Below are 23,228 nucleotides of genomic sequence, written 5' to 3'. Positions count from 1 at the left end.
CAAAAATGTTTCTAGATAGTGCTGAAGGTCCTGTGGAAGCCAAAATCAACTATTCCTGATAATTCACACTTTACATTGTCACTAGCAAGTAACTCAGACTTTTGGGGTACACTTAACAAATATGTAATGAATATCTACTCTGTGTAAGTCAGCAGAGAAGGGACTGAAACAAGATGCTTATTTACTGTTTTGTGACAGTGTATAGTACTTGTTGGTATAAGATATATATCCCAAAGTGAAAGTCACTCAGTCGTGTCCGACTCTTTGCCACCCCATGGACTGTACAGTCCATGGAATTCTCCAGGCCAGAATACTGAAGTGGTATTCTTCTCAAGGGAATTTTACCAACCCAGGGATTGAACCCAGGTCTCTGGCACTGCAGGCAGATTCTTTACCAGCTGAGCCACAAGGGAAGCCCATATTTCATAGTTCATTGGGGGAGACAGTTTTTTCATTCATTTTTGGAAATCATATATTTGAAAGTTATTTCAAATGGTTTTCTGAGAGAAATCATCATTTTGTTATATCAAATTTTACATCATGTGCCAGAGTCTAGCTGTAGGTTTTTCAGAGTTGGCAGAGTAATTGAATAGTCTGGGCACTGTATGCTGTAAAGCCATATGGTGGTGTTGCTTGAACTTTCTTAAGCAGTTAGACCTAAAGATGCTATCGTATTTTTGGCACATTGCTTTCTTTCCATAATATTGGATCACTGAATTCAAAGTATGTGCTTAGGTCACCTGAGTTACTTAGTCGTTCAGGGAGAATACGGTAAACAAGGGCCAAGTGGTGGTGGTGTTGGTGGTTAAATCACTAAGTGGTTCCCATCCTGGGACTTTGTGGACTGTAGCCCACCAGGTGCCTCTGTCCATGGGATTTTCCAGGCAAGAATACCCAGGGGATCTTCCTGACCCAGGACTTGAATCCGTGTCTCCTGCATTGGCAGGCAGATTTTTTACCACTGAGCCCCTGGGAAACCCGACAACTGATGGTACTGGAATTTAAATAAAGCATGATATCAGAGTCCAAGACAGTCAAGGAAGGCAAAGGGAAAGAGTTGGGAGTTGAGAAGGCCTTGAAAGAAAGACAGAGCTTGGAGAAGCAGAAAAGTGGGGAAACCAGAGTCCATTATAAAAGCTACATCAGCTGCTGTCTTCCTTAGAAGTCACAGTTCAAAGGCATTTAGCTAAGACCTGAGAGCAATGAAGGACCAGGTGCTTTGGGTTCTAGCAAGCATTCAGTTTTCTCTAAACCATTTACAGAACCCTTAACTAACCCCTATTGCCCTTTTTAGGATATATAATATGGTATGTTACTAGAATGAGAAATATTATATAACCTTATTCTGCCTATTTCCAAAGCTGTTAAGAAACTGAGAGTTCTGAGACTCATGCTCTTAACATCTACAAGGATCATGAATCTTTCATGAATCTACAAGATTCATGAATCTATATGAATGTAATTGTATTGTTTAATCTATTATTATATCATCTATTTTTGTTATCACCATAATGTTGAGATAGTTCAGTACAGCATAAAATGATAACCTCTGTGAAAATGACTTGACATGTATTTCTACTAACTTCATGTTTATTTAGATACCATAAGAATTTTTGTTTTTAGTATTCTTAAAAATAGGTATTCTGAGAAGCACTATTATATTTGAATAGAACAGTCTTATTTTTATCAATTTTTTATAATATCTTTCAAATTGTGGATATTTGATCAAACAGAGAAGTCAGATGAGCAATGAGAAAGAGAGAGAAATTATTGTATGAAAAGAATAAGGGATTGGAGGCGTTCCTGGAAACGTTTTGCTTGGTGGCGTGTCCTTATAATACTTTTGAAAGATTAAATGTAGCATGGTATTTCTTAGTAGAGACAAGATAAAGAAATATCTCTGAGTCATATAATATCATTCTGTGTAAGCCTATAGCTCTATCTAAAGAATTATTAGCCAGTAGATGTCTTAGAAAATTAAGATATGGCCTGGAAAATAGATGTAACTATTTCTTATACGTTACCAAGGTAAGACAAAGGTTACCACTTTTCATGAAAAGAAAGCTTTCTTGGCTAAACTGTTAAGCAGAGGTTTTATTATTGGTAGAGTGCTTCCAGTGATTTATTTCTCTTTTTAAAAGATTTTTAAAATATTTATTTATTTGGCCATGCCTGGTCTTAGCTGTGGCATGTGGGATCTTCTGTCTTTGTTGCAGCAAGCAGAATCTTTAGTTGCAGTATGTGGGATCTAGTTCCCTGACCAGGGATGGAACCTGGACCCCCTACATTAGGAGTGTGGAATCTTACAGCCACTGTACCACCAGGGAAGTCTTGCCAATGATTTATTTCATTCCCGTTTCATAAATGTGTAGTGGAGGAACATAGATTACTTAACAGACTCAAAGTCACAAACTAGTAAGTTGTGAAACAGATTCAAACTTTGGTGAACCAGCATCAGATCCTAAGCTTTTGTTTGTTTGTTTGTTTGTTTTAATCCTAGGATTTTAACCTCTATCCTATGTCATATGGAATTTCAAACTAGGAATATCAAAGCCCTTGAGTTAATTTTACCCATTTAAAGCAAGGTGAGCGGGTAAGAAGCCTACCTTCTGAAACTGGGATATGAGATGAATGTAATTGACTTGGCTACCTTGACCACAGAATGAGAAGACATAGGAAAAGTAGTGATCTAGTGGTTCCTACTGGGTCTTGCCCAGTGACTGGATAAATATCTAGTTTCTGTCTCTCAGGGATAACTTTCCTTTAGAATTTGATTTTTTTTTTTTTTTCTTTGTGCTCAGCCAATTTGCAGGTAAATCCGTTACATCTGTCATGCTATGGTGCTGCCAATTTGGTTTAGTAAATGTTTACTAAGTCAACAGCCTAGCTGTTTTGCCTCTGAGAGTAGGAATGCTGACACTCATTCTTGTATGGAGGACACAGTTGGTAGCCACTAAATATTTGTGGCATCAAACTGACTGATAGGTCATCTTTGTTGTGTTCCCACTAGAGCTCACACTGAAATGGAAAGAAGCTAAACTGAAACTCTAGTGCCTGGCATTCACCAGCAGACTGAATTCAGTGCAGTACAAGGTGCTCCATTTGTTATTCTGCCCAAGAGGGCTTAATTGCTGACACATCAAAAGAACTTTATTCTGAAGCCAGTTCACTTACAAGTTATATACTTTTACACATAATGTTGTTGCCATTAAAAAAAAAAAAAAACTCTATATTAAATGCCTGCTGCTAGGAGTCAAACATGACTGAGCGACTTCACTTTCACTTTTCCCTTTCACGCACTGGAGAAGGAAATGGCAACCCACTCCAGTGTTCTTGCCTGGAGAATCCCAGGGACGGCGGAGCCTGGTGGGCTGCCGTCTATGGGGTCGCACAGAGTTGGACACGACTGAAGAGACTTAGCAGCAGCAGCAGCGGCACTATATTTTGAGCCAGGAGATGTGTTTCTTCCCTCTTCCTGGTATGTCATCCTTTTGAACCTGTAGGAGGCGCTGTTGTGTGTTCCTATCTCAGAGTTGCCAGTCTACATTTTTCTTTTTCTCTGTTTTGTCTCATTTTCAAACAAACAAACAAAATAACCAAAGAACTATTTTAGGGTCCTTTTTCACCACCACCAATATTAGCATCAATATTACTAAGACAACTTAAGCTTTTAGATATAAAGAAACATTGATATAATATAGCAATTTGTTTTTGCTGTTTAATTTACATTTAAATCTAGACAAGCTCCCACATTTTAATATTTACTTAAAATATTTACTTTTACACATATACACAGCACTTAATAGGAATGCATTGAAGATGAGTGTTGATTTACTTGGTTTGTTTTTTAGTAAGTAATGCTGTCTGTATTGCAGTGTGTTCCAAGGGGGTCATTACATCAGCAGCTCTTCAGTCTGAAGAGTGTATTGATGTGTAGGCTCTGCCCTCACACCCTTTTCTGTACTCTGATGGTGTCATGGTAGCTTTCAAAATAAAGCTACCTATTTGTAGCTGTTTTTAGATTCATCTCTAATGCATTACTCAAGGAGAAAAAAAACAAACTCAGCAGACCCTCTGTTAATTGGGAAGCCCCTTCTGTGTTGCATTTCAATCTGTTTTTAAGCTGAAGCTGATTTGCACTTTGTGAAAAGTGAATCTAAATCTTTTGTGCTAACCAAAGGACATTGAGCCATGTTGTTACTGCGGAAAGCTGGAAGGAGGAATGGATAAAATGGCAAGTGTCTTTTATTATTATTATTATTATTAACTATACAGTGTATAGCTTGGTGCCACACCTACCCTCTTCCCTAACAGACACCATTACTAAGTGCTGGTTTAATAAAGCAACCTAGCAGGTGAATATTTAGGGTTTAGTGGAATTAGGATAGTTTCACTTCAGTGCAGTAGAGAGAGGAGAATTTGGGGATGGGGCCATTTCCAGCATGCTGTTAAGGAAAGTGTGCGAGCTGACATACATTATGACACAATCGTAATTTTGAAGCATGATGTGTTTGTGAATTGGCTGTGTTTACTGTAATTTGTGGCTGTTCATCTTTGGGTGGTGTTTTCAGATGCAGGTTTTATCGTTATTATTCAGATATGGTGGGGCTGACAGACCAGGAAGTGATTGCTATTGAAAAGATAGTTTGTTACTGACAGTTTTTGGGTGGAGGTGGGGCATGCTGTTCATTCAGGGCCATGTGGGGAAGCACCTGGGTTATTTAGGAGGCAGAGGAAGCAAGGGAGGAACCTAGACAAGTGTGTGTGGGGGTAGGAAGGGATTTGATGGGAAGGAAAGGGTGAGTCTCAGTAAACAGTCTTAGGATTGACTAGTTGAAAATCACTTCAGCCAACTGACTCTGGAGCACACAGGCTGTCTCTTATCTGGTACCTGGCCCTGGAATGAATAGGGTCAGGGGATGGTGGCATGGGGTATAAAACCCTAATAGAGGAGGGGATTGGAGGTGTGGGTTCTGGGCTGATGGGTTTATAGTCTCTAGGAATTAGCTAGCTCTGAGAGGGGCAGTCCCTTCAGTGTCCACCAGGTCCCAGACGCCAAAAATACCTGTATAAAGATAAGCTTAATACAGGTGGTATGAAGCTCCCTGCCCCTTGGACAGCTGGCACTGATGATTGCATATGACACTCATCTACCTCTGCCACCTCCAGATGCCACAAGCTGGGCAGGTGGGTGCATCGTCTTGACCTACAGCTGATTGCATTCTTTACCAAGCAGTGGCACCAAAGAGTCATTTGTTGATTCTCTTCCCCCTTCATTTTTCTTTCAAGGCTCTTGAGAATGTGAGACTCCTCTTTGTTTTCTTACTGCCTAGTATGGCGCAAGGAACGATGCCAGGGAATGGGGTGGAGAAGAGGGAGGGAGGTCTCATAGTATTTAGTTTTGTTCTTTTTCATGCTTAAACAGACTTAAGGAATTTTCAGAGCAGAGTCTTGTTTCAAGTATATGACCATTTTTCAATTAGAGTCACTTATTAACCTCCACTTCCATGAGCAGAAGCTCCCAAGTCTCTTTGAAGGCACAGACCAAAGATTTCCTTCCTCCCTCCAACCCTGTCCAAATCCCCAATGCTACTCCTAAGCTGGTTGAGAGGTTGAAAAGCTCACAGATGTGAAGACAGAAGCAGATTTGCACCTTTATGGCATGAACACTTTGATGTCTTCTTACAGAGAAACTATCCTGTGTAATTCAGAATTTTTTAATGTACATGCAAAACTGACTGCACTTTACCTGCTGCTGCTGCTGCTGCTAAGTCGCTTCAGTCGTGTCCGACTCTGTGCGATCCCATAGACGGAAGCCCACCAGGCTCCGCCATCCCTGGGATTCTCCAGGCAAGAACGTTGGAGTGGGTTGCCATTTCCTTCTCCAATGCATGAAAGTGAAAAGTGAAAGTGAAGTCGCTCAGTCATGTCTGACTTCTAGCAACTCCATGGACTGCAGCCTACCAGGCTCCTCTGTCCATGGGATTTTCCAGGCAAGAGTACTGGAGTGGGGTGCCATTGCCTTCTCTGAGTTTACCTGCTAATGCTGTTAAATGGTATCTGGCCTTGACTCCAGCTGGTCTGTGGTCTCTGAAAAGACAGCCACACAGAGCCACTCCAGAGCTCTCTGCCCTCTGGAAGCTGTCTCCAGGGCGCACTCCACTGAGATGGTGCACTCCACCATTGCTTAGATAGGGCCCTTTCCTGAGGATAACTCCAGTTTGGGTTTGTCTAGTTGTACGCTGCCAAGGTAACAAGGAATCTCAGAAAACTAGAAGGAGAAGTGGCATCAATAGAAGTTCCTTGAGAAGAGGGCCTGAATTGACTCAAGCTCCATTAGCTTGAGTCAGCTTCAGAATTGCCAATGGGTGTTTCATGGCTGTGATGATTTTCATGAGCTATTATTGTTGCTTTCACTGGCAGGACCTTTCAGGGCCAGTGAGGAGAAGCACTGTCTAGGGAAGAGCAGTTCCTGTGATTTTCTGGAAGTGAGTTGTAATCTCAGAAGTTGCGGCACAAAGGCCAAAAGGAGGTAGAAGTTGCCCAGGTGGTGGTGGTGTAGTCACTGAGTCGTGTCCGACTCTTGTGACCCCATGGACTACAGTCTGCCAGGCTCCTCTGTCCATGGGATTCTCCAGGCAAGAATACTGGAGTGGGTTGCTATATATTTCCTTCTCCAGGGGATCTTCCTGTCCCAGGGAGTGAACCCAGGTCTCCTGCATTGCAGGCAGATTCTTTGCCGACTGAGCTAGGAGGGGAGCCAGAAGTTGACCAGGAGATGATGTCAAACAAATGAAACCTTGAGTTGATATTTTTTCCCCCCATGCTGGTACCCAGGACCACGTTTAAATGCCAGTACTTAAAAGGATAATTCAAAATCACATCCCCTTTTTTAGATCCCATTTTTTAGTAGATCCCCTTTTTCATAACAAAAATATGTAATTGAAGACAATATGTGTGCTTTGGGGATGGTTTATCTGGGTTAGAACTCTTCACTGAATATTGTGTGTTTTTATGCTTATTGCTTTCTTTCTTGATATTTCCCAGATGGCAAAACCTTTTTAAAAAATTGTAGTGTATAGTGCCACATTATATTTTTAATACTCATAGCACTTAGCACACTGATAGACCCAAAGGACTGATTGCATAACCTTGCTTTAGAGGAAGTAAGTTAACTTACAGACCCTGATGCTGGGCAAGATTGAGGGCAGGAGGAGAAGGGAGTGACAGAGGATGAGATGGTTGGATGGCATCACCAACTCAGTGGACATGAGTTTGAGCAAGCTCCAGGAGATAGTGAAGGACAGGAAAGCCTGACGTGCTGCAGTCCATGGAGTTGCAAACAGTCATCTCTGACTTAACAACTGAACAACAACAAACAAGAAAACGTCTAAAGCTGCGAAGTAATGATCCATGTCCTTTTTCTACTCTGGGGATTTTGCTGAGGCTGATTGCGAACTGGTGGAACTGAGTATTAATGAGGGTAAAGGGTCTTAATGGCAGTGACATTAAGACAATAGGAAATTACAGTAGCCTGCTAGATGTTGCCTCCTCCCCGCAGCCACGAGCCTCACAAACAAACCTGCCATTGGCCATTTAAAAGAAACTAAATAACATTAAAAGATGCTTACTCCTTGGAAGGAAAGTTAAGACCAACCTAGATAGCATATTGAAAAGCAGAGACATTACTTTGCCAACAAGGTCCGTCTAGTCAAGGCTATGGTTTTTCCTGTGGTCATGTATGGATGTGAGATTTGGACTGTGAAGAAAGCTGAGAGCCGAAGAATTGATGCTTTTGAACTGTGGTGTTGGAGAAGACTCTTGAGAGTCCCTTGGACTGCAAGGAGATCCAACCAGTCCATTCTGAAGGAGATCAGCCCTGGGATTTCTTTGGAAGGACTGATGCTAAAGCTGAAACTCCAATACTTTGGCCACCTCATGCGAAGAGTTGACTCATTGGAAAAGACTCTGATGCTGGGAGGGATTGGGGGCAGGAGGAGAAGGGGACAAAAGAGGATGAGGTGGCTGGATGGCATCACCGACTCAATGGACGTGGGTTTGAGTGAACTCCGGGAGCTGGTGATGGACAGGGAGGCCTGGCGTGCTGCGATTCATGGGATCGCAAAGAGTCGGACACGACTGAGCGACTTAACTGAACTGAACTGAAATAACAACAATAAAAATCCAACTCTTTTGCTTTTGTCTGGCTACCGTTTCCTTCATAGGCTTAGATCTTGAGGTGCGTGTTACCTGGCAGAAAATTCTCATTAGATTTATCACTACTTGATTTCTTAATAGTATTTCTCATCAGAATAACGTTTGTGGAAGATACTTTATGCCAAGGCAGTCCCAAGGAACCTGTGGAAGAAGGCCTGTATTTTTTGTCTGCAGCAGCAACTACAGTTTAGGAGAAGCACTGGGCGTGGTTTTGTGGCTTGTCTCTTTTTAGGGCTGCTCATCACTTCAACCACAAAATCACTGCCGACCTTCAGAAGGGGAAAGAAATACTGGCCAACTGACTTTTTCTTTGCTTTTTTTTAATGACAGTCAGTGACTTGGGTTCTTAGAGACCAGGCCCCTGAGTTGCGTTTGGAGTTCCCCAATACAGTCTTTGTAGAAATGTGGGTTAGTTTCTACATTGCTACAAACCAATCCTCTGCATTAGGGTTGGCCTCTGTCCTGGAACCACAGAAGTGGTTTGCTCTACCAGTTGACTCATTCTGCTTAACTTCCGTATCACCATGAAGAAAGAGCCCATGAAGCTGTGACACAGGGAACCTTACAATGAGTGGTAAAGACTGGCCAACCTTCATTAAAAACCAAGAATCATTCATTTGTTCATTCATTCATTCAACTGTTTTTATGGACTTCTCTAAATGACCCAGGCAGTTCTCCAAAAGCTATGTGGATGCAGTAATGAACTAGACCTACAATTGCAAAACTTTTTCTTTGAAGTGCCAGATAGTAAATATTTTAGGTTTTGCAGGCCTTAACTGTTCCTGTTATAGCTCAACTCTGCCTGTATTTGGGGTTTTTTGTTAGTGTGTGTGTGTGTGTGTGATTTTGTTGGTGTGTAGGTGTGTGTGTGTGTGTGTGCACAGTAGTAGCCATATTGTTGTTGTTTAGCTGTGTCTGACTTTTTTGTTACTCCATGGACTGTCTGTCTATGGGTTCCTCTGTCCATGGGATTTCCCAGGTAATAATACTGAAGTGGGTTGCCATTTCCTTCTCCACGGGGCCTTCCTAATCCAGGGATTGAATCAGCATCTCTTGCATTGGCAGGCAGGTTTTTTTTTTTTACCACTGAACCACCAGGGAAGCCCCAGTAGCATATGAATAGCCATAGCAGGGTATAAATGCCTATTAGTGTATAAATGTGTTTTAATGAAACTTGATTTATAAAAACAGGTAACATGTGACTCACTCTTTACCACCCCTAAACTAGACCATGATATTCTTGCCTTTGTTGAGTGTACATTCCAATAGTCTGCATTTAATTTCTACAAGGTTAGTTGTATTTTATGCAGAAGATATGTTCCTAAAGGCCTCACGTAATTCAAAGCAAGAAAAGTTCAAAACTTAAAAGCTTAGGTTTAAAGTAAAAGACTCCTGAAGATGTTAAGATGTCAGTGTAACCAGCAAATAGAAAAACTTATCGTGTAAGAGTCAAAACAAAGCAATATTTTTAAAAAAACACATTTTAATAGTTCATTATTACTAATGATTAGTAACTATGGAATATAATTTCTAGATATTAAACATCCACAAGAAAACTAAATCATCTGTAGTTTTTGATGAACTGATCATTCCTTTAATGCTATAAAGACAGAGTAGACACTTGTCACCAATTTCAGAAATCTAAAGCTCTTAAGAACACCCCATCCCATACATCAAAACCACTGCAAACTCCATAGATAGTTTAAAGAAACAAGTCATTTAGAAATTTGGTGAATGCAGAAAATTGTTCATTTAGTATGCTATCTTTGGTGAATTGGCCAATCATTGATTTGGTAGCTGGGCATGTTGACTTTTGGCAAAGAAACCTGGAAGAGATAAGCTTGGTTCTAGATACATGTCATGACTCAAAATGTTCTTTGGCTGGACGGTTGCATACATTATGATTACACGCATGTGGCCAAACTTGGACATAGAATAGCATTAACTGTTTAAGTTAGAGGGCTTCTCAGATTTCTACATGGCAGGGGAATTTCATTCACGATTCTGTGTAGAGAATGTTTGCTCTTGGAGTTCAGAAGCTGATTCAGTTCTGGACTTGTTTACAGTTTTCCCTTTAAATGCTTATAAATTAATATTTATAAATTTTCAGGCACATAGAAAAATTGGAAGACTTGCCCAGTGAACACATACATAGCTTTGGTCAGTGCTCAGTTATGTCCAATTCTTTGCGACCTCAGGGACAGTAGCCCACCAGGCTCCTCTGTCCATGGGATTTCCGAGGCAAGACTACTGGAGCGAGTTGCCATTTCCTCCTCCAGGGGATCTTTCAGACCCAGAGATTGAACACAAAGACGTTTCTGGTGTCTCCTACATTGACAGGCGGATTCTTTACCACTAGCGCCACCTTAGGCCAGCACCTGTATGGCTGGTGCGTTTCTAATAAGTGGAAGGCTCAATGTTTCTAGAGTAGGTAAAAGAATATCAACTCAGCCTTTATTTTTTTTTTTTTTAGAACCACAGCTTTTCAGGAGTGATCAGAGACTGAACTGAACCATTTCTAGTTCCCCTTTGTGTTTCTTAGGAAAAACCATGAAATATTCCTTAGCTCTACGTGGTACATGCCCTTGTACTTGCTCATTCTCACTTTCAGAGAGTTAAAAAAAAAAAAGACAATGTTAGGTTTCTTTAGTGTCATGGAATCACCATTGCCAAGCCTTACAGGAACTGAAATCAACGTCAGAAATGCTGGGTATGTGGCTGGATATTTTTCCGCATGTTGTTTAGAAACTGGAACGCCTAGGATGCCCTTCTGATTTGGTAAGATTTTCCTTTCCAGTGTTATAATTCCATGTAATTGCTACAGAATAAAAATTCAAGAGGTCTGTGTTACCCCAGCACTGTCTCTTTCCACATGTCAGTGTAAAGTATCATATGGATCTCAGGAAGGATTTACTAGCTGCAAAGTAAAATGCCATCTTCCACACTGTAATTTCTTGAGTTCCTTATCCTTCATGTGGGAAGGAATGATTGAGGGGGAAAAGAAACTGTTTGACATCTAACTACAGAAGGAAAAATTAGTCTCCTCCAACTTCTTCAGTTTCTGTTTTTGTTTCATTCTGCATCCTGTGTGCTTCTGGTCTGGTGAGGAATTATGATGTAAAAGGGAGTTATTTTCTTTTAGAAGATTCAGTCACCATTTAATAGTAATCACAAGTTTGGGAAAATTGAAGGGTTGGCAATACTCTACATCTTTCTGGGTCATCGAGTACACTCTGATGAATGCTACAACCTACCCATCGTTGACTGTTTTGTTGGCCACTCCTGCCTGTAGGATAATGATATATTCTTGCCCTGTTGACCTCCAGCTGTTATTCTGTTTTGGGCAATGAAATAGTGAGCTCAAATCACCTGTGTCACTTACGACGAAAAGCTTTAAGAGCCTTTGAGTGGTTCCATCGTTGGCTTTGTTCCTGCTCACCCGAAGGTAGTCAGGGCTCCCTGGAGGCAAGCTGCTTGGGTTCCCTAGTGAGACATGGAGCACAGCCCTCAGTTGACTGACAGTGACCATGTTGTGGAAAGCCATTGATACAGTGCTGGGGCCATTTATTACTGCAGCATAGCTTAGCCAAGCAGACTGGCATCCTATGCTTACCATACTCTAGTGCCAGCTCATGCTTCTCTGGTTCTAGGGTGGAAATCACTGAAAGATGTAAACTATCACCTGTGGAATTATGAGAGGAGGAGAGGCCTCTGGGCCAGTTGCGGTTAGAACAATGGATTTTTCAGACTACAATAACTGTGTTGAAAATCTTCTTCCCCCTTTCTGCTGCTACTGCTAAGTCACTTCAGTCGTGTCCAACTCTGTGTGACCCCCATAGACAGCAGCCCACCAGGCTCCCCCGTCCCTGGGATTCTCCAGGCAAGAACACTGGAGTCGGTTGCCATTTCCTTCTCCAATGCATGAAAGTGAAAAGTGAAAGTGAAGTCATTCAATCGTGTCCAACTCTTAGCGACCCCATGGACTGCAGCCTACCAGGCTCCTCCGTCCATGGGATTTTCCAAGCAAGAATACTGGAGTGGGGTGCCATTGCCTTCTCCACCCTCTTCCTGGATTCTCCTCAGATTAGTCCTTTGAGAAGCTTTAAACTGAATCGAAAGCAGCTTATCCATCATTAATCAGAATAAAGCCTCCATGCGGGCCCCAAGTTTGTTTTCAATGATGTATCCCAAGTGTCTGCCACATAGTAGATGCTCACAGAATATTCAGTGAATGAAAGAATAGTGTGATTTATTTCCAGTGGGTTTCTCTTTTGATATATATATATATATATATATTTTTTTTTTTTTTTTTCTAAAGCATATAGTCAGGATAATCACATTCCTGAACTTTCTTTATGTGCCTCTAATAGAAAATCAGATTCTGGTTAATAGATTGAATATTTCTTTCTCTTAGTAAATTAATTGACACTCCAAAATTAAATGACCAGAGGTCATGACTTCAGTTTATTATAACCAAGGTGTCATCAATTACTTGAAATACTACCTTTGCCTCTTTGAGGGGGAAAAGTTAACATATAGTTTAAAAGAAAAAGTTGACTATGAACTAGTAGCTTTCCAAAATATGAGATTCTGCTTGACTTCAGTATTCTAATAACTGAACTGGACCAGAAATGAGTCCTGTCACCTTGTTATATTCGTGAGCCCTGCCTGATTTAAGGGTGAGGATATTTCCCTGGACTTAGCGCAGCACTCATTCACTTCCTCTGCTTTGTCATTGTCAGGCTGGGTTTAAGTAGCTTACTGTAAAATTGCCCACTGAGAAATTTCAACACGAAGAGAATTTCTGATTTCTTTAAAATAAAACGATTAAAAATAGACCTTGTGGGAACAGTTTTTCACATCAAGAACAAAATCCTGCAAAAATGTTTGAATGCATATCGGGGACCCAATTATGTTTTCTCACCTCCGCTTAGCCATAGTTGCGCTGTAGTGAGAACAACAAGGCTAGGTTTTACAGAATGTAGCTAGCGAGGCCCTCCCAGTCCTGAAGAGGTCCTGTGTTGACTTGACCATCACCTGCTTCCTCTCCCCTCGCTGGGGCTTTGCTTGGGGTAGTGGGTCAAACTTTATAGCCCTTCCTCTTCAGTTCAGTTCAGTTCAGTTGCTCAGTAGTGTCCGACTCTTTGCGACCCCATGAATCACAGCACACCAGGCCTCCCTGTCCATCACCAATTCCCAGAATTCACCCAAACTCATGTCCATCGAGTCGGTGATGCCATCCAGCCATCTCATCCTCTGTCGTCCCCTTCTCCTCCTGACCCCAATCCCTCCCAGCATCAAAGTCTTTCCCAATGAGTCAACTCTTTGCATGAGGTGGTCAAAGTATTGGAGTTTCAGCTTTAGCATCAGTCCTTCCAAAGAAATCCCAGGACTGATCTCCTTCAGAATGGACTCATTGGATCTCCTTGCAATCCAAGGGACTCTCAAGAGTCTTCTCCAACACCACAGTTCAAAAGCATCAATTCTTTGGCACTCAGCCTTCTTCACAGTCCAACTCTCACATCCATACATGACCACTGGAAAAACCATAGCCTTGACTAGACAGACCTTTGTTGGCAAAGTAATGTCTCTGCTTTTGAATATGCTATCTAGGTTGGTCATAACCTTCCTTCCAAGGAGTAAGCGTCTTTTAATTTCATGGCTGCAATCACCATCTACAGTGATTTGGGGGCCCCCCAAAATAAAGTCTGCCACTGTTTCCACTGTTTCCCCATCTATTTCCCATGAAGTGATGGGACCAGATGCCATGATCTTAGTTTTCTGAATGTTGAGCTTTAAGCCAACTTTTTCACTCTCCTCTTTCACTTTCATCAACAGTCTTTTTAGTTCCTCTTCACCTTCTGCCGTAAGGGTGGTGTCATCTGCATATCTGAGGTTATTTATATTTCTCCCGGCAATCTTGATTCCAGCTTGTGCTAGTTATTTCACTGACCTTCTCCTAAGAGACCAAGAAGGCCAAGTTGGTTCAGCCACACTGGCCTCTGCTGATTGCAAACGGTGAAGTCTGCCCTGGGCAAAGGGGAAAGCGACTAAAAGGAGAACAAGGCACCAAAGAGACTCTGTAATTAAGATCCAGGGTCTTCTATTCACTGGGTCATTTGAGCTGGTTAAATCCCTCCTCTGTGACATGCCCAGGACCTTGGTTAGTTTGTGGCCCATTCAGAGCATCTATATATAGCAAAACAGCCTCCTGACTGGCCATGGCGTTTTCTTACTTCAGTGTTATCCTCTTTCCCACAGCTTAGGCACTTCCTTCTCTGTGAATGTTTGCTTGTGACCTTCCTTTACAGCTTTTGTTGCTGTTCTTTATTGCTGTCATTCTAACACCTTAGAACGGTGCTAGGGACTTAATACGTGCTCAGTAAAGAGTTGTTGAATTAAGAATGAATGGCAAACTGATAAAAGCATCTCCAGTATTCGTGAATAGTAGTGGTTTAATTTTGTGGTGGTGTTTAGTGCTTTATGCCCTATTGGGTTCCTTATCGGGGAAAAGACTCAGAAAGTTCCAAATATTGCCTTTTACAATATAATATGACCCACACTCATCTTTATTGTTTGGGTGACTATTATTTACCCTGTGCCCTTACTTCTAGTTAGCAGGTAGAAAAGTCTCTCCAAGAAATTGTGACTGGACCAAACTTAGGTCTGCTTGACAATCTACTGGCCCCAGGTTGTGGTGAAGGAAAATGCAGCCTCCATTCCAGGGCACCAACTGAGGAGTCCAGGGCAGCCAGTGCACAAAATACCTCAACTCCCCGATGGTTTTCAGGGAGGCATTTGGAAGGTGGCATTCTATGCAGCATGTTGGATCTTAGTTCCCTGACCGGGGATCAAACCCATGCCCCTGCAGTGGAAGCACAGAGTCCTAACCACTGGGAAGCCCAGGGAGGCATTTTTAAAGGCCAGGTGAGGGAAGGGCTTGCAGGGTATGTGACCCTGGTGGTGGTTTTAGCATCTGTAAAACAACTCAGGAAGTGTGCATCATATACTGTTGTCTAGACCCTTCAGAGGGGAGAGGGAGGGGTCTGTCCCGGGAAGGCCCCCTAGGATCCTGCTCCATTCTTGTTGTTGCTCAATTGCTCAGTTGTTGCCAACTCTTTGGGACCCCACGGACTGTGGCCCTCCAGGCTCCTTTGTCCATGGAATTTCCCAGGCAAGAATACTGGAGTGGGTTGACATTTCTTACTCCAGGGGATCTTCCCAGACCAGGGATCCAACCCACATCTTCTGAGTCTCCTGCATTGGCAAGGTGATTCTTTACCACTGTGCCACCAGGGAAGCCCCCTGCTCTGTTACAAAATAGCAAACAATCCAAAGTCTAGCAACCAAGAATGGAATGCATTTCTCAAGATTCCCATTGGGCCATCTGTGTGGGGCATTTTTTTTTTTTTTTGAGTATTTTTATAAGAATCCACCCCTAGCCTGTGGGTCCAGGGTCTAGAATCTCTTCAGATGAACTTGAATATTTCTGAGATACATTGCATGTTGCTGTTGCCTGTTTCTGTTGCAGAGATCTCATTTCTCTTGTGCTCTTTTTGTACCCTCTTTCCACATGTTTCCATGCACATGCTTATTCCTCCTGCTTTTGTCCCCATAATTCTGAGTGCATGCTCAGTCGTTCAATTGTGTCCAACTTTTTGCAATCCCCCTGGACTACAGCCTGCCAGGCTCTTCTGTCCATGGGATTTTCTTGACAAGAATACTGGAGAGGATTGCCGTTTACTCCTCCAGAATATCTTTCCAACCCAGGGATCAAACCTGTGGCTTCTGCATTGGCAGGCAGATTCTTTACCACTGAGCCACCTGGAACATCCCCTATAATGCTATCATCTTTAAAGTTCAAGTGTCACTTCCTCTGGATATGCTCTCCCCACACCTAGGAAGTAGATGCTTCCCCACCTCATTGCACCTGATGTGCTCTGAGAATATTTCCAGCATATAGTACTTATGACCTTCTACTGTTGCTTTTTGATGAACATGTAAATGGTTAAATTCTTAATGCCTCTAGGCCATGACAGGGCTTCCCTTGTGGCTCAGCTGGTAAAGAATCCACCTGCAGTGCAGGAGACCTGGGTTGGGTAGATCCCCTGGAGAAGGGAAAGGCTACCCACTCCAGTATTCTGGCCTGGAGAATTCCATGGACTGTACAGTCCATAGGGTCGCAAAGAGTCAGTTATGACTGAGCAACTTGCTCTCACAGGCCATGGCAAGAATATTTTTCATCTCCGCTGGTGGGCAGAGATGGCATAGTGCCTGGCGTGAATAGGTACTCAGAATATTTGTTGTGTGAATTTAATTGTTTACGTTCTATAGAAAGCTTCGGGTAGGTACTCACAGTCCTTGGCATCTCTTTTTACATGAGCCAATTATCCTTCTCACTGCCTGGAAGGTTTGAATTTAAAGCCAGTTCAGCCTGCTATAGCAGAGCCCATGGCTATTGCCCGCTTCTGTGTGGGAAGAAGGGCCAGAGGGCATTTGTTGAGCAGGACACCTGGAATCCAGGGTCCTGGAATCCCATGCTTTCTCACTTTCCCATTATATTCTTCCCTATGCTTTTTTCCTGTTCCCCTTAACTTCTCTCCCCTAAAGGCAGGACTTGACAAAACTGATTATTTTGCTCACTTAAGCATCATGGAAATATAGCAAATAAAATGATGACCCTGGCAAGTCACTAGAACACAGTTGGGACATTGCCGAAAACAGTTATGCATGTGGAATTAGCAGTCAGGGCTCTGAAATCACAGCTGTTGCTTGAGAAGCAAGAGGCTGGAAGGGCCAGATACTGAGGCTTCTTCCTCCTCCATCCCCTGACTCTAACTATAATCATCCCAGGCAGTTGATTCGCAGCCTTATTAGCAAAGCACTGGGAAGAGACAGTGTCGCCGTTCCCGTTGGCAAGTGTCTGTAGATGTCTCATGCATAAGAAACCTGACCAACATCTTAACAGGTTTTTTTGGTTTTTTTCCCCCCACAAGCTCCGGCTTAAAATTTTTCCCTCTAGCAGCTTCCATTTGTAGGAAGGAGAACAGCTGGCTGACCCAACTGTCGGATCGCCTACCAGACCATTGGAAAGAGGAAATTTAGGAAATAAAGCAATGTTAAAAATCGGGTAATGTAATTTTTAAAATGCAGCCACCTGAATATATGATGTGAAAGTCAGGGCCGATAGAGAAAGAATGTTTATTAGATTCTGTGATCAGCAGTATTGGAACCCCCTGGGATAAGAGATTGTTTTTTCCTTTACCATTTAAGGCTAATTATAGAATACTGAATATGGTTCCCTGTTCTATACAACATGACCTTGTTGTTAATCCATTCTGTGTATAATGGTTTGCATCTACTAATCCCAAACTCCTTATAGAACCCTTCAACTCCACCCCCACAAGTCTGTTCTCCATGAGTCCGTTTGTGTTTCATAGATAAATTCATTTGTGTCATATTTTAGATTCCATTTATAAGTTATATCATATGGTATTTGTCTTTTTCTTTATGACTTACTTCACTAAATATGATCACCTCTAGGTCCATCCATGTAGCCACAAATGGCATTGGTCTGTTCTTCTTTATGGCTGAGTAATATTCCATTGTTTATATGCACCACATCTTCTTTATCCATTCATCTGTTGATGGTCATTTAGGTTGCTTCCATGTCTGTCTTGTCTGTTGTATATAGTGCTGCAGTGAACATTGAGGGGCACGTATGTTTTCAAATTTTAGTTTTCTCTGGATATATGCCCAGGAGTGGGATTGCTGGATCATATGGTAGCTCTATTTTTAGTTTTTTGAGGAACCTCCATGTTGTTCTCCATAGTAACTGCACCAATTTACATTCTCAACAACAGTGTAGGAGGGTTCCCTTTTCAGAATGAAAAACTTTGTAAAGTTCATGTTGTCAGTGAAGGACTGTCTACATTTTTATGCACATGTGAGCAAGGGAGAAGATCAGTTGGTGGGATTGTACTAGATCTCATTTAGCTAATTGTCCAGGATAATTGGGGTATAAGGGTTAGGGTTTTTATTTTAAGGATGTAGTGGGAATTGCATTGAAAAATGAAATTGTCAAACAGACTTGACAGTATATATCCATTTATAATCATGCATTATTCAATAATCTATCGAATTTTATACCTCTCCACTCATTTCTATATTAAAAAGAACTGATTATTTTCACAAGCTAGACTGATTCATTATTTCCAAATTTACCTACCTACAAAAACTAATACCCAGGTTGAGTTTGATAGGGTGAGGAAGATTAAGATGTCTCATCAGAGGAGAACTCCTCTCCCAGGGCACTTGTAACGTTCTGTATGCCATGCTACCTGTCTTTCAGGATGGAGGAAGATTGTCCTGGTGTGTTATGTTTTGGTGGCATTCTAAGCCAGAAATGCAAACCAGAAATACCAAATGAATCTCTTTTGAGTGTTGATGAGTTGTTATTTGTATGAATGTCCAAAATCACTCTGACCTATTGACACATCTGTACATATCATGTTAGTTTCCGATCAGTATTGGTCTTAACTACGTTTGCCATTTTTTTCCAGTTCCCTAACTCTCAATTTCTGTGCAAATTATAGTTTTCCCTTCAAAAAGAGTGTTTCATTTATAGATTACTCTTTTAGGGAACTATTTTGAACTAACCAACTGAAGTATTTCCTTGAAGAACTCTGAAATCCTCTCTCTTTAATTTCTCCCTCATTATCATCGTGGAAAATTCAGAATCTGTTACATAAAATTCTGTCTTGGTTCCATCCCTCCTCAACTGGACATACATATCCTTTTAGTTTTTTCTCTCTCTGCCCAGTACTTGATTTGCAGGTGCTTAGAGATTTAAAAAATTGAGTGAATAGAAGAATTTATGGTATAGAAGTTAGATACCAAACTGCATCTCATGATTCTACCATGTCTTTCTTTTCCATACTGCTAATACTACAAATAATTATCCTTTGCTTAAATACCAATAACAACAGCAAACCCACCCAGCTTCTCTTTTAATGCTGCACAATTAGCAGCTATCCAAACATCTCATGGTAAACATATTAAAATCCACACCCCGTGCTTTTAGGTAACAATATGTGCATTAAGATACTCTTCATTTTATAAATTAGGTAATCCTGGTAACGTTGGATAGTGTTATTCTCAATTCTTATCTGTAGCTATACAGTCATTGAGCTGAATAAAATGTTGCAATGTAGCAATTAAGAATATCCTTTTTGCTTTTTTAATCCACAAGTTCGGCAAATTACAACTTGTTTGTCTAAGTAAACAATGTTACCTGCTGTGGCTGCCTTGTTATACAGCAGAGTTCTGCATGCAAATTACAACAGTTACAGTTAGAACTGGACGTGGTACAACAGACTGGTTCCAAATAGGAAAAGGAGTACGTCAAGGCTGTATATTGTCATCCTGCTTATTTAACTTATATGCAGAGTACATCAGGAGAAGCGCTGGGCTGGAAGAAACACAAGCTGGAATCAAGATTGCCGGGAGAAATATCAATATGCAGATATGCAGATGACACCACCCTTATGGCAGAAAGTGAAGAGGAACTGAAAAGATTCTTGATGAAAGTGAAAGAGGAGAGTGAAAAAGTTGGCTTAAAGCTCAACATTCAGAAGATGAAGATCATGGCATCTGGTCCCATCACTTCATGGGAAGTAGATGGGGAAACAGTGGAAACGGTGTCAGACTGTATTTTGGGAGGCTTCAAAATCACTGCAAATGGTGATTGCAGCCATGAAATTAAAAGACGCTTACTCCTTGGAAGGAAAGTTATGACCAACCTAGATAGCATATTCAAAAGCAGAGACATTACTTTGCCAACAAAGGTCCGTCTAGTCAAGGCTATGGTTTTTCCAGTGGTCGTGTATGGATGTGAGAGTTGGACTGTGAAGAAGGCTGAGCGCCAAAGAATTGATGCTTTTGAACTGTGGTGTTGGAGAAGCCTCTTGAGAGTCCCTTGGACTGCAAGGAGATCCAACCAGTCCATTCTGAAGGAGATCAGCCCTGGGATTTCTTTGGAAAGAATTATGCTAAAGCTGAAACTCCAATACTTTGGCTGCCTCATGTGAAGAGTTGACTCATTGGAAAAGACTCTGATGCTGGGAGGGATTGGGGGCAGGAGGAGAAGGGGACGACAGAGGATGAGATGGCTGGATGGCATCACTGACTCGATGGATGTGAGTCTGAGTGAACTCTGGGAGTTGGGGATGGACAGGGAGGGAGGCCTGGTGTGCTGCGATTCATGGGGTCACAAAGAGTCAGACATGACTAAGCAACTGAACTGAACTGAACTGAATCCTTATGGCAAGAAAGTGAAGAGGAACTAAAAAGACTCTTGATGAAAGTGAAAGAGGAGAGTGAAAAAGTTGGTTTAAAGCTCAACATTCAGAAAACGAAGATCATGGCATCTGGCCCCATCACTTCACAGGAAATAGATGGGAAAACAATGGAAACAGTGTCAGACTGTATTTTTTTGGGCTCCAAAATTACTGTAGATGGTGATTGTAGCCATGAAATTAAAAGACGCTTACTCCTTGGAAGGAAGGTTATGACCAACCTAGATAGCATATTGAAAAGCAGAGACATTACTTTGCCAACAAAGGTCCGTTTAGTCAAGGCTATGGTTTTTCCATTGGTCATGTATGGATGTGAGAGTTGGACTGTGAAGAAAGCTGAGAGCCGAAGAATTGATGCTTTTTAACTATGGGGTTGGGGAAGACTCTTGAGAGTCCCTTGGACTGCAAGGAGATCCAACCAGTCCATTCTGAAGGAGATCAGTCCTGGGTGTTCTTTGGAAGGACTGATGCTAAAGCTGAAACTCCAATACTGTGGCCACCTGATGTGAAGAGTTGACTCATTGGAAAAGACTCTGATGCTTGGAGGGATTGGGGGCAGGAAGAGAAGGGGACGACAGAGGATGAGATGGCTGGATGGCATCACCGACTTGATGGACATGAGTTTGTGTGAACTCCGGGAGTTGGTGATGGACAGGGAGGCCTGACGTGCTGCAGTTCATGGGGTTGCAAAGAGTCAGACACGACTGAGCGACTGAACTGAACTAAGTATTTCCCAGTATGACAGTGGCTATGTTTCCTATAACTTAAACCTCCTTTCTCCCACTAAATCAGGAAAACAGATTAAGATAAACACATTATCCATATTGGGATGGCTCAGTTGGTAAAGAATCTGCCTGCAATACAGAAGACCCTGGTTTGATTCATGGGTCTGGAGGATCCGCTGGAGAAGGGATAGGCTACCCACTCCAGTATTCTTGGGCTTCCCTTGTGGCTCAGCTGGTAAAGAATCCACCTGCAATGAGGGAGACCTGGGTTCGATCCCTGTGTTGGGAAGATCCCCTGGAGAAGGGAAAGTACCCACTCCAGTATTCTGGCATGGGAAATTCCACGGACTGTATAGTCCCCGGGGTCGCAAAGAGTCGGACACGACTGAGTGACTTTTGCTTTCACTATTATCCATATTCCCCAATTTCTCAGCCCCAGGCAACCACGCCCATCCCAGCCCTAGCCTAGGGGAGATGGTGGAAGGACACCCTCTGCTCTCATAATTGCATTTAACAGTGTTTCACCAAAGTGTATACAACCTAATCAGGACAGCCTGTTTGTGTGCTCAGTTGTTTACTTGTGTCCGATTCTTTGCCACCCCGTGGACTGTAGCATGCCAGGCTCCTCTATCCATGGGATTTTCCAGGCAAGAATACTGGAATGGGTTGCCATTCTCTTCTCCAAAGGATCTTTCTGACAGGGACCAATCTGTATCTCTTGCATCTCCTGCATTGGCGGCTGGATTCTGTACAGTTGAGCCACCTGGGAGGCTCTGGTCAGTATGGAGGCAATGCCAACTCATTTTCTCATTAAAGGTTAGAAATTTGTCTGGACCAGACTGAGTATGCATAGTCATTCCTGCATTGGGGTAAACTGTGGTATTTCAGTGAGGTCCTGCTCTTGTGTACTGCATATGGTTCACTGTCAGATAATTTAACACCCAAGAAAATCTCCCTCGAATAAATTAGAATATATTTGCAAATTAATTGGTTAATTAGATTTTAGATATCTCTGGGGGACTGAGCTAAAACAGATGTGTGCAGAAGCCCCTCATAGAGCCAGGATGAGGGCTTCTTATCCAGCTTTCTGAAGGAAGAACTCTCCTATTGCTCGATCATCTCCTCGGTGCCAGAGCATTTCATTATGTGCATTTACACAGAAAGCAGTAGAACTGCGTTCCTGCCTGGGAGTTAATTGTTATAGGGACATGCTCAGAAGGGTCCCTTCTCTGCAAATAACTGTACTGTAAAATAAAGCACTATTGGAGTTGATGCTTTCTTGATTATGTCAGGAAACCATATGGGGATCCAGTGGTAACTACAGGAAGACAAGCTAGGGAATACTTTAAATACTTCTGTAAGACACATGCAGTGCCTGTGAAAATACCCCATAAAAAAGCCAGAACTTGAGCTCCGGCCTTAAAGTTTGAAAGCAACCAGTATTTAGTTGTCTGTTTCTCTTTTTCACTCTGTTGCTTTACCCTTTAGGAGAATGGAAACTCAGTTGGCAGTACCTTTAATACTGCCTAACATTAATACTAGTTTGACTTTTTAAATTGGATCATTCAAGTAGATTCCATTTTGTTCCTTTTTTACTTTTTTTTTTTTAAATAAATGAAGCTTGTGTAGTGGGCCCACTGGGTCCTAAGATGGATGCTGGAGACAAAAGAGAATGACCCGGTCCCTGCTTTCAGTGACTGCCTGCTGCTTTGTGCAATGGTGAAATGGGATTGTGTCTCTTCTAGTACTTGCAGTGGGAAAAGGCAGCCCACTCTGGAGCAACTTGCATGACAGGAGGATAAAAAGGTCCAGTTAAAGATGGTTATGGACGAGTCATGTGTCCATAGCTATGAACTCACTATTGGCAGAACTACTCTTTGGGAGCTTGTGGACTGTTGGGCAAGGTGCTATAAAATTTGGAAACAAATGG

General features: G+C 42.1%; 1 protein-coding gene across 10 annotated transcripts in view; it reads left to right on the top strand.

Moving 5' to 3' along the window:
- The window catches only part of EXT1 (exostosin glycosyltransferase 1), a 314,140-nt gene that overhangs the window by 219,887 nt on the left and 71,025 nt on the right, over positions 1-23,228 (top strand). The window contains exon 1 of one of the 10 annotated variants that reach the window (XM_086336347.1): positions 17,219-17,347. The exons of the other annotated variants lie outside the window; for them this stretch is intronic. Within the exon in view, the coding sequence (XP_086192473.1) occupies positions 17,334-17,347 (14 nt within the window). The 5' untranslated portion in view covers positions 17,219-17,333. Of the gene's footprint in view, positions 1-17,218; positions 17,348-23,228 lie in introns of those variants that run through there. 10 annotated transcript variants of the gene reach the window in all.

Source organism: Bos grunniens, chromosome 14 (genome assembly GCF_055505025.1).
Source record: "Bos grunniens cultivar Pamir isolate PY7600 chromosome 14, Bosgru_T2T1.0, whole genome shotgun sequence".
NCBI classification, from domain to species: Eukaryota; Metazoa; Chordata; class Mammalia; order Artiodactyla; family Bovidae; genus Bos; species Bos grunniens.
Note: the sequence above shows the minus strand (reverse complement) of the source record. Positions and strands in the feature narration are given on the sequence as shown.